Raw genomic sequence first — 12,027 nt, 5'->3', positions numbered from 1 at the left:
TGTGCAGCGACCTAGCGACATTTTGGGTCCCTTAAAACACAATATTTATAATTATCGTTATTTGTGAGGAATGAGCAAAGCAAGCAATAATTTCTTAACAAATAAATAATATCTAAACATATTTATGTTTGTGTTTTCGTGTATTAGCTAATAGTTGTAAAATAGAAATCGCAGAGGTTTTTTCAAATTGTTCACTTTAAAATGTTCACTTAATAATCAACTACCAATAATGCGGTTCATACACATTTTTGCATGCTTTCAAACATTGCCTAAGGAGGTTCAATTAATTGAAATCTGTTTAATTATTTCTCTGCTTTATATTTTATCTGTGCTTTTGGTTCGTTTAGTGAAATTTGAAAGATATATTAAATGTAAGTTTAAATAAAATTGATTAAAACTGTAGAATATAGTTTCATTTGAATTAATTTCTATTAAAAATTTATTTGTTCTGGGAACTGCAGAAAAAATAATTTAGCAGCGAAACCCAACGACGTGTGTTCATAATTTTCAGTTGGCAGCATTTGACGAAATGCGTTTGATTTGTGGCATTTTTGGTGCAAGAAAACAAGAATTTTTAAATGTTGTTTGTCCACAAATCTTTCTGGATGCAAAATTTGATACATACGAAACTGCTGGAAAAATGGATTAAATCTGATTAACAAGCGGTTGACCCATAAGAATAAATAATAAAGAGACGCCATTTTTGCAATATAACTGTCAAACCTTGGAGAAGGTGCTCTGTCAAATATTTATTTGGGTTTAATAAACAATAATATTGCAAATTATCGTAACGTTTTGGCTTACTTGCAATTAATATTTTTGTAAGCCGTAAGTATTCAATTTTTATGTTTCCTAGATTCGATGCCAATCGCTTCACATTGGCGTATTAGTTTCCTTGGTTTTTAGGTCAAATTTTCCAATATGGGCAATTGAGAATCCGGTAAGGAATATCGGAGCCTATTCACAATGTAAATGGGCATGGAAAATAGAAATAGTATGATGCAAAGTGCTGCTAAAGTGCCCATTGTTGATTTGAATGATTGCATTACTTGCAGACTATGTAGAGGTTATTTTATCGATGCTACTACAATCATTGAGTGTTTACACACATGTAAGTATTGTTATGTGGAGAGGCATTTAAGGTAGACATTCTGTTTTCTGATTAATTAAAATTTTTTGTGTAAAGTGGGATGTAAAATTAAAGGATCACTGCCTTTTTGTTATCAGATGGGGGTATAGTTATAAAACTGAGCAAATAAGGTTATCGGTATTATTTACATCCCTTGTTTTAGTCTGTAGGAGTTGTATAATTCATTATTTGGAGACAAACAAGTACTGTCCAGTTTGCGATGTGCAAGTTCACAAGACGAAACCTTTGCTTAATGTCCGGCCCGACAAAACTATACAAGACATCGTCTACAAATTGGTTCCAAGATTATTTCAAAGTAGGTGATTTTCAGACACTGCTGAGGTCGAACTACACAAGCAAGGGGATGGTTCCTGGATTAGAGTAAAGAGTAGTTTGTTGTATTACTGATGGATATTTGTTTCATAAAATTTATAGTTTCCAAATGGCAAAACAAAAATACGAACTACTATTACTATTATCCCTGATGAAATTTGTTATTTATAGGGCAACTACTCATCATTTTAAACAAGGATCGTCCCTTTCAGTTTTTCGCATTTATTTTTAAGCACCCTGTATAGCAAGGGACTACTCCTTTTTTAGATGAAGTCCAAAGAAGAAAAGTGTATTATGACACTCACCCGGAAGTACAACCCACTAGTTTTGAAGAAAGCTCGATAGAGCGGTATCGGTACATATTAACGCCGGAGGAAACCATTTCCTTGACATTAAGTTATGCCGGTTGCACCAACAAACCAAGGTTAATATCGCCCACTTGGTTTGCTCCTCGTCGAAGCGATTCAGGAATTTTCTTTTTAGGTATTTTAGGTGTCCTTCGGCTGTTTCCATTGCGCACCTCAAGAAACTCATCTGCGCGAAGTATGAATTGACAGAACATCACAAAGTCGAAGTGTTTTATAACCAAGATTGCCTTAATTCGACGTTTAGTCTTATGGATGTCGCCTACATATATTCTTGGAAAGCGGTGAGCTTGCGTGATCGAGGTCGATCGAGTTGAGTTGAGCAGGTTGTCTTTTAGACGGAGCCGATGGACCTAAAGTTTAAGATTTACGAAGCCAAACCCAAGGTGGTAAATTTGGATGTGTTGGATGGGGATCGGGAGCTTCTGCTCTCGACGGGTAATACCGACCCGAGCAATAACAACAACTGGAAGGAGGTGCAGCTGCGGATAAGCGAGAGCGGAGAGATGTCGATAACGGGCATCCAGGACGCTGGCGTGCTGGAAATTTTGGACGGGGACAACTTTAAAAGCGAGGTGGTCGTGAATAAGTTGACCAAGCTGACGGATACTTCGAAAGTGGAAAGTAGAAACGGTACGGAAGGAGAATCGAAAGAATCGAAATTGCCGGAACCTGAAACGAAGACTATCGAGGGTTCCAAAACTAAAAAGTTGAGCGATAATGTCGTCAAAAAGGAATTGCCGGAGCTGATGCTGATCGCGAAAAATACCGTTAGCGCTACGACCCCGCCTAGCGGAAATGTAGCGATAAAAGTGTCTTCGAGTCAATTGAATTGTAGCCCCGAAGGTGCCACCCTCGTCAATGCGCCTTCGGCACCTCCACCAACAGCAAACAAACTAAATACTCAGGTAAGTGATGTCATAGTTACAGTAGATAATAATAGTAATAATAATAATAATTGTCAATTTATTTAGCACTTGGTTTGATTTTTCCCCCTTTTCTTTCAATAAAGTAAAGAAAACAGTAACAGTAAATAAACATAACAGATATATACATTATTAAAGTACAATAGTGTGTTTTATTAATAATAATAATTATTATTATTGTCACTTTATTTAGCAGTTGGCTTGATTTTTTTTCTTTTCTTCCCAACAAAATAAAGAAAACAATAACAGCAAATAAACATAACAGATATATGCATTATGAAAGTGCAATAGTGTGTTTTATGTAATATTAATAATTATTATTATTGTTATTATGGTCACTTTATTTAGCACCTGGCTTGATTTTTTCCTCTTTTTTTTCCTCCAACAAACTGAAGAAAACAGTAACAGCAAATAAACATAACAGATATATACATATATATATATATATATATATATATATATATATATATATATATATATATATATATATATATATATATATATATATATATATATATATATATATATTATGAAAGTACAATAGTGTATCTAATGTAATAATAATTATAATAATGATAATAATAATAGGAGTGTGGATTTTTCTTTAGAAAGATAACCAATGATCAAAAATATAAAGAAGGTAATGTTAAAATACCCAGCTGAGCAAAGTTTGATCCGAATGAGGCTCAAGCCATCAGTCCGGTTTTGTAGCTTCCATGTTCCCTTCTAATGCTTGAGAAGTTGAATGTTCACAAACCAACTGATTCGATGTTTTGAATACCAACAACATACTACCAAGTTACAGTTTTTTTTTAATACCTAAAAGATTAGTCATTCACAATATGTCAACTCTGCTTCCGTATGGCTGTATGGCTTTTGACGACAATTATATCCGGAAGCGGCTTCTTTTTGAAATAAAAAGCTGCTTCGCGCTACGAACTTGCCCCGTCCAACGACGATTTTTCCAAAGCTATCTTGTTACATACTCGGTTAAGTTAACAGTTCTGCTGACCTGCGCCAATTTTAAAATAAAGGCGGTCCTTGATTTATCAAGAACCAACGCAGGAGGAATCCACAAAATTTGTAAATAGTATTGAAGTATTTGAACTTTCTTTGATCGAACTGAACTTTATTTGACATCGCCTGATGACGCGATTTTCTCAGGTCAACCCCGTGACGAGTGCCGCCTCGGCGACGGTCGAGCATAACGTCGCGATGTCAGCGCGTACATTAAGCGGCGGCAAAGTGGTCCTTACGAGCCAGTCTGAAGGTTTCCGTGCCGGTTCGTTCACTTCTGCGGCCGCGACCGTCAAATGCGCGTCTCTCTCGTCGGGCAGTACGACGACCGTCTTCAGTACCATCAATAAAACCATGTGCAGTACGAAATCTGACGAGTCCAGCAGCGAAGCGAAGAGTTCGGAGCCCATCGCCAACAACAAAATCATCAAACCCTCCACGGCGAATAACGTGGGGAAAGAAGCCAACCATTTGAAAAGGAAAAGTGACGACGCGCCAGTGACGGACACGCCCCCCAAAGTGCCTAAACCCACCATACTGAACCATTCGATCGGTCTGATGAATCTGTCAAATAATCATCCCCTGAAGAGGCATTCGAAGATGAACCGAAACGGGGAGCACCCGAAACAAACGGAAGTCGGCGACAAGTCGCAGTCGGTTACGGTGAATTACGTCACGGTGTCGGCTAAAGTGAGCGTGAGTGAGTCTGGTCAAGCAAAAACCGTCTCGGCGAACAAAAATCCCCAGCTGAACAGGTAAGTCCGCCAGATTAGCATTTAAGCGACTTGGACAATAAGTTTGAGGACAACGGTAGTTTATTATCCCTTAATCTAAATAATTTGTGCCTTTCGACCTTAGACGAAATAATGCACCTAACTCGTAACTAGATTTCATACTTAATATTGCAACTTTGCGAAAATATCCAAACGCGAAAGTATAATTGAAATGGTATATTTAATATCTGGATCTGTTCTTAGATTGCAAAAAAAGTTAAGTAATAATTTCTGACTTTGGTCAGAATAGAAATCTTTCACATATTACATTTTATAATACAAATTGTGCTACATAATATTTTTCCTAAAAACAAAAATATGTTTACTCTATAATTAATACTAGAAAGCGCGTTCGCGAAACGCCACTCGATCGGTTGTGACGTCACGAGGTACGTGGTGACGAGTAACGCGTTGTCGCCGTATATTTTACATTGTTATCCACATTTTTTTTAATATGTTATATTTCTTCCTGCGTGTAACATTCAGCGATGCGTATAGTTTGAAGTTCTTCTTGGCAAACAAAAGTGACTTAAATGTTCAAAATTCGGCAGAGCGTTTTTAAAAACATTTATTTATACAGAAAGCAAAATAAAGTTTTATCCATTAATTAAGAGCAATTTTAGAATGTGACAATCGAATAAATAGGGCTTTTGATGCGGTGTCAGCGAGGAGTTATCTTCGCTTAGCTTTGAGCTTCGTCTGCAGTTTGGGGCATATAATATAGTGTTTGTAACTTTGTTTTTTTTTTCATTCTTTTTTGAACTCGCATCATTTTCCTGTCCATATAGCTTTCCTTATCCCGCTCCAACTGAAAAAAAGACATTGTGTTTGTTGTTGTTATTGTGTTTATACAGTGAGTTAAACACAATAACAAAGTGAGGTTAGGCTAGTACACGGGCTACCTTTTATACAATACACTATTGCATTCTATAAAACTAAGCACTTTTCCCACATCGAGTCGGGCACGTCCAAAACATGCTTTTTAAACGCATCAGCCGCTTCTTCTGGTGTCAAAAATCGTTTATTCTTAATGTATGGAAATAAAAAGAAGTCATTAGATGCTAAATCGGGACTATATGGTGGATGGCTCATCAAATCGACGTTTTTAATGCATAAAAAATTCTTTGTTTGCACTGATCGGTGAGAGCTAGCATTGTCGTCGTGGAGAGTGATTCCATTTTGGCTGTTGGTTTTTCTAATTTCTTCGAAGACTTTCGGCAAACAAATGGTTGTGTACCATTCAGAATTTGACTGTTTTATCTTTCACCAACCAAACAGTTGCAACGGGGCCAACAGGCTACCATTTGTTTCGAGGTGCTTCGCGCACGAACAACTTTTATGGGATTTGTCTCATTCTGAAAGACCCACAAAGCCGACTGCGCCGTACTTTCAGGTTCATATGGATAAATCCATGATTCATCAACTGCCAGGATATCATAGACGTGTTTTCCTTCAAGTTGATGTCAAATTGTGTGGAATCCAACGCGAACAAATTTTTTTAGCGGCCAAATGTTTATTCAAAATTGTATGTATGCTGGTCCCACTGATGCCCAAAGATATCTCAATCTCATGGTAAGCCACACGACGATCCTGCAAAATCAGTTTCCGCACTGCATTAATGTTTTCTTGGACAACCACCGATTTTGGACGACCTTCACGAAATTGATCCTTAAGAAAACTACGACCACGACTGAAGTCCAAAAACCAGCTATAAACAGTAGTCCTAGATGGTGCTTTAACTCCAAACACTCTTTCGCCAAAACCTAACTGAGTAAACCTAAACTCTTCCCTATAAAAACGTTAAGAAAATCCCGAAATATAAAAGGCAGCCTTCGTATTTATTTTTCTTTTAATGTATTGGAAAGTCGTTGTTTAGCTTCTTAAAATTTTGAATAAATAATAAATAAAATGCTTACACTAAAATGCTTTTCACGAAGGTAAACGTGCCTTTTTAATGAAGTGTTTGCAGTTTTTTTTTAAAGAAACTTCCACAGGAATGCTATTTCTAAAACTGCTGGATTCTTGCTGCGTCGATCATTGTTGAATCGAACTTGCTGACGTTTCGCCAATCATCCCTTTGGCTTCTTCGGAGCTTAACTAAAACTGTTAAGCTCTGAAAAAACCAATAGGTGAAACGTCAGTAAGTTCAATTGAACAATAACCGACGCAGGAGGAATTCATAAGTTTCGTAAATAAAATTTCTGACGTCTCTCGTAGAGGACAGTGCCAATGGAAACCACATTGATTTTTTTATTATCTTCCAAGGGCTAAAACAGCTTTAATTTTTCTGTCCTAACTGTATTTCTAGCGACCAGTCTCAAAGTATGCGACCTAAGCGAACATTTATTTTTTTTTGCTTTCCAATTACTGTTGCGTATTGACACAGTTATAAACGCTTTAATACTATAAACTGCTGAGTAAAGGTTCCCATACATATTATATTACTTGTTTCTCAAAGCGTCAGCAATTTGTCTGTATAAAACCACGGTGCGAACCACGTCGCTAGCTTTTTTGTCATCTCGCTTGAATAAAGTTTTTTAAAAAATCAAATTCGGTTTTCACGACGAAAACTGGCGCAGTCACGGTAGGATTTCCGTGAAACAAGCATTCCAAAATCGACACTGTTTGGTCTCTCTCAAGAGTTTATTCGCGAAATCCGAACAACACAAAAAACTGTTCAAGTGGGTGCAAAGTGCTCAATTGGCCAGGGGAAGGAACAAGCATCGTCCACAACCCTATTGGTGCGAAATAAGGAACAAAAATCGTCCGAATTTCATACGTAGCCCAGGGAAGAGACAAGCATCGCTCATCCTATTGGAAAACTAGATTAAGAAACGAAACAACCAGGAATGAAAATCGTCGTTCTCTCACTGTTAATGTAAGTTTTTCTTTTGTAAATATTTTTCTGATTCAAACTGGAAAGATTAATTTCTCGTTTTGAAACATTAGAGTTAAAACCTAGAGTAGCTTCTATCGATAATTTTAATACATCATCTGATTCCGATTCCGATTCTGACATTAATTTAAACACAATGCCGGATACGGTGAATCTTCAATTAGTTAGGTACCAAGCGGATAACATCCCTCATTTCGACGGCAATCCTAAACAAATAAATCGTTTTATTAGAATCTGCGAAAATTTTCTAACTAATCATCAAAATGTAAATAACCCAAATGCATCAATAAATGTTTGTTTAATAGATACAATAATTAGTAAATTAATTGGTAGAGCAGCTGATTTAATAGCTTCTCGTTCTGAACTCGATAGTTGGTTAAAAATTAAAACAGCCCTTCTGGCAACGTTCTCCGATCAAAGATCAGTTGATTGTCTTTTACAGGATATAATTTCAATGAAACCCAATAGTAGCGAAAGTGCGCATAATTTTGGTTTACGCTTGCAAGATGCCCGCAGTATTTTATTTTCAAAAATTAACTCTACATGCGAAGATATCAATATAAAAACTCTAAAAATTATCCAATTTGAAGATCTAATTTTAAAAACATTTATAAACGGTCTTAATTACCATATGCAGTTAGTTGTACGTTTAAGAAATCCAAAATCTCTCGAAGAAGCCATGTCGTTCTCGTTAGAAGAAGAAAATTTTATCGCTTATAAAAATCGTGTTGATATTTCAACCAAAACTACACCTGTTGCAATGCAAAATAAACCAAAACCTCTATTAGGTCAATACCCAATTAATTACCCATTAGCTTCACAAAATTTTACTAGCCCATTTCAACCGCCAACAATTCGACCAAGTTTTAATAATTTTAACCCCCCGAGATTTCAAAATAATTTCCAAACAAGACCTTATTTTCAGAATATTCCAAGACCAAATTTCCAAAATAATCAAAGACAAAACTTCCCGAATATTCAAAGAATTAACCCGATGATCCAAAGACATCAATTTAATCCAAGACCTTACCCATTTATGCAAAGACCTATGCATTCAATTACAAGACCGATGTTTAATCAATATAACCAAAATCCAACCCCAAAATTTGACAAACCGGAACCTATGGATACTTCATCAGGCAATACCCGTATAAATCAAATTCAACCAAATAAAAATTACTATCTAGCAAAAGAGATTGACAATCAATCCACAACCCCCCAAGCTAATTCAAACAACGAAATATCAAATTTTGAAAGTGAAAATCCTTATGATTTTTATTATCACGAATATCCCATCCTTGAAGAACAATACACCTACGACACAAATTATGATACACAAGAATTTTCCGATCAAATATATCAATTAGACGAAAATAACTACTGTTATAATGAACAGGACGGAAATTTTCAGGAAACTCCGAATACAAGCAACCAAACTTAACGCAAAATTTTCCCCAAAACTACACTTCAATATATGTTAATAATTATAATCATTCTGATTTACCAATAGTTTATTTTCCTGAACTTGATGCTCAATTTCTATTAGATACAGGTAGCGCGAAAAGTTTTATAAATCCACAGTTAGCTTACAAATATTACCCAGACTTTATAAATATTGAAAATTTTTCAGTAATGTCAGCTCATGCAACATCCGTTCATAATGAAGTAATGACAATACCATTATTTCCTTCTTTTAATTGTCCTGATCAACAACATAAATTCTATCTTTTTAACTTTTCCCCAAAATTTGATGGACTTATAGGAGTAGATCTTTTGAAACAAATAAAATCAAAAATAAATATTAGCGAGTCTACACTGGAAACACCGAATGTAATAATTCCACTGTATTACCAACATAATATTAAAAACACCCCAGCGGATCCAAAAATAAATAAAAATTTTGACGAATCCAAATTTACATTCGATGAAATTATTATTCAACCAAGAACAACACATAAAGTTAAAATACCCGTGACAGAACAAAATGGTATAGGAATCTTAAAATATAAAAAATTTGTAAATGCTGAAATGCCCGAAGCTTTAGTAAAAATTGTCGATTCATTCGCGTTAACAACCATTACTAACACATCTGAAAATCCTGTTAGTATACAATTTATTAAACCTCTAGAAATAGAATTAATAAATGAATGTGAAACTAATTTTATAACAAAAATAGAAGATAACAATGAAAATTTAATCGAACATTCAATAAGTAATTTCGACAATCTGCAAAAAGAAAATCTAAAAAATTTAAGACTGAATCACTGTAATAAAGAAGAATATAAAGTAATTAGGAAGTTATGTTACGAATATCGAGACATATTTTATTGTGATAAAGTGCCATTATCTTTCACGAATCAAATTAAACACAAAATTAATCTAACTGACGAAACCCCCGTTTACACAAAAAATTACCGTTATCCTGAAATACATAAAGCCGAAGTAAATAGACAAATAGACGAAATGCTAAAAAATAATATAATCCAACCCTCACATTCCCCTTGGAGTAGTCCTATATGGATCGTACCAAAAAAATTAGATGCATCAAATAAACGTAAATGGCGCGTTGTCATAGATTACCGGAAACTTAATGAAAAAACAATTGATGATAAATTTCCCTTGCCTAATATCTCAGATATTCTTGATAAACTCGGTAAAGCTCAGTATTTTTCAACTCTGGATCTAGCTAACGGTTTTCATCAGATAGAAATGCATCCCGATGACATCCCAAAGACAGCCTTTTCTACTGGTACTGGACTTTTCGAATTTAAACGCATGCCTTTCGGATTGAAAAACTCACCCTCGACGTTCCAACGTGTTATGAATAATGTGCTAAGAGGCTTCCAAAACGAAATCTGTTTAGTATATTTAGATGATATTATAATTTTTTCCACATCCCTACAGGAACACATTGATCGATTAAGAAAAATTTTTCAGAGACTAAGGGAGGCAAACTTTAAAATTCAATTAGATAAATCAGAATTTCTACATAAAGAAGTAGCGTATTTAGGTCATAAAATCACTAAAGAAGGCGTTAGTCCAAATCCTGACAAGATAAAAGTAGTAAAAAATTTTCCTCTCCCCCAAACACAAAAAGAAATTAAGTCATTTCTAGGATTGGCAGGATACTACAGAAGATTCATTAAAGATTTTGCTAAAATCACAAAACCAATGACCTTATGTCTAAAGAAAAAATCTAAAGTAGAACACAGCCCCGAATTTATTACAGCTTTCAACCATTTAAAACAATTACTAATAAATGCCCCAATATTAAAATATCCAGATTTTTCAAAACAATTCGTGTTAACTACAGACGCATCAAATTACGCGTTAGGTGCCGTATTATCACAAGGCACACCACCAAACGATAACCCAGTCGCATACGCGTCTCGCACACTTAATGACACCGAGCAAAACTACTCTACAACGGAAAAAGAATTACTTGCCATAGTATGGGCCTGTAAATATTTTAGACCGTATCTTTTCGGTAGAAAATTCCAAATTTTTACAGACCACAGACCATTAGTCTGGTTATTTAACCTAAAAGAACCAAATTCAAAACTTATGAGATGGAGACTTAAACTAGAAGAATTTGATTATGAAATTCTTTATAAAAATGGTAAACAAAACACAAATGCGGACGCCTTGTCACGAATAAAATTAAATGCTTTAGAAACCGACTCTATTTACAATAATCCTGGAGATATTGATCTTGATATTAACAAATTTCTAGACAACGATTTTGATCCGAATAAATTAGACTCAAATGAAATTTCGAAAACACTCGAAGAAATAGAAAATAAACGTCCTAAGAGCCCAAAAATAATCATTCTCGAAAACAAACTTTTAAGACCGGCTTTTGAAAATACAATTCATAGTACAAATACTGACGAATCTTTACAAGGAATACCTATATTAAATGAAATTATTAACAACAAACCAAATCAGATAATACTTCAGAAATCTCCGTATTCTACTTATGTTAAATGTAACTTTAAAAACTTCGACGGTCATAATATATTACATGCAACAATTCCAGAAGAAGAAATTAGTTTAACAAAATTCTTCAAAGAACATTTAAATAACAAAAAGACGTATATTCACTTTTTATCTCAACAACTAAGACCAATTGTACAAAAAGTAATCGCCCAATATTTTCAAAATTATAAACTAATCGAATGCACAAAATTAATAAATAATGTTGAACCGGAAGAACGAAATATATTAATTAAATATAAACATGAAGGTAAAACTAATCACAGAGGCATAGAAGAAACTTGTAAATTCTTAAAAAATAATTATTACTGGAAATCCTTAAAGTCAGATGTTACAAAATATATTAACGAATGTGAAATTTGCCAGCGAGCAAAATATCAACGAAAACCACCAGATCAACCTTTAATGTTAACTGAAACACCTTCTAAACCATTTGAAATCATACACGTCGATACCTTTATTGCCGGCGGACAAAAATTCTTAACTATAATCGACAAATTCTCTAAGTTTGGACAGGCATTGCCCTATTTTGGAACTGCGATTTCAGCATGTCAACAATTAGTACATTTCTTTTCATTCTATGGAATACCAA

The 12,027-nt window shown here is 34.7% G+C and overlaps 1 protein-coding gene across 4 annotated transcripts in view; it reads left to right on the top strand.

Annotated features, from left to right (window-relative positions):
- Positions 1-526: 526 nt before the first annotated feature.
- The window catches only part of LOC132706099 (protein suppressor 2 of zeste-like), a 34,055-nt gene continuing 22,554 nt past the window's right edge, over positions 527-12,027 (top strand). For 3 of the 4 annotated variants that reach the window (XM_060677198.1, XM_060677196.1, XM_060677200.1), the window contains exons 1-7: positions 527-828; positions 907-1,111; positions 1,293-1,445; positions 1,730-1,886; positions 1,946-2,111; positions 2,166-2,735; positions 3,918-4,525. In XM_060677198.1, coding sequence (XP_060533181.1) covers positions 973-1,111; positions 1,293-1,445; positions 1,730-1,886; positions 1,946-2,111; positions 2,166-2,735; positions 3,918-4,525 — 1,793 coding nt within the window. In that variant the 5' untranslated portion in view covers positions 527-828; positions 907-972. Of the gene's footprint in view, positions 829-890; positions 1,112-1,292; positions 1,446-1,729; positions 1,887-1,945; positions 2,112-2,165; positions 2,736-3,917; positions 4,526-12,027 lie in introns of all 4 variants that reach the window. The other variant, XM_060677197.1, reaches the window with a different exon arrangement.

This window comes from Cylas formicarius, unplaced genomic scaffold (genome assembly GCF_029955315.1).
Source record: "Cylas formicarius isolate icCylForm1 unplaced genomic scaffold, icCylForm1.1 PGA_scaffold_8__14_contigs__length_24414737, whole genome shotgun sequence".
Taxonomy (NCBI): Eukaryota; Metazoa; Arthropoda; class Insecta; order Coleoptera; family Brentidae; genus Cylas; species Cylas formicarius.
The sequence above is the reverse complement of the archived record's forward strand: the minus strand, read 5'-3'. Positions and strand labels throughout refer to the sequence as shown.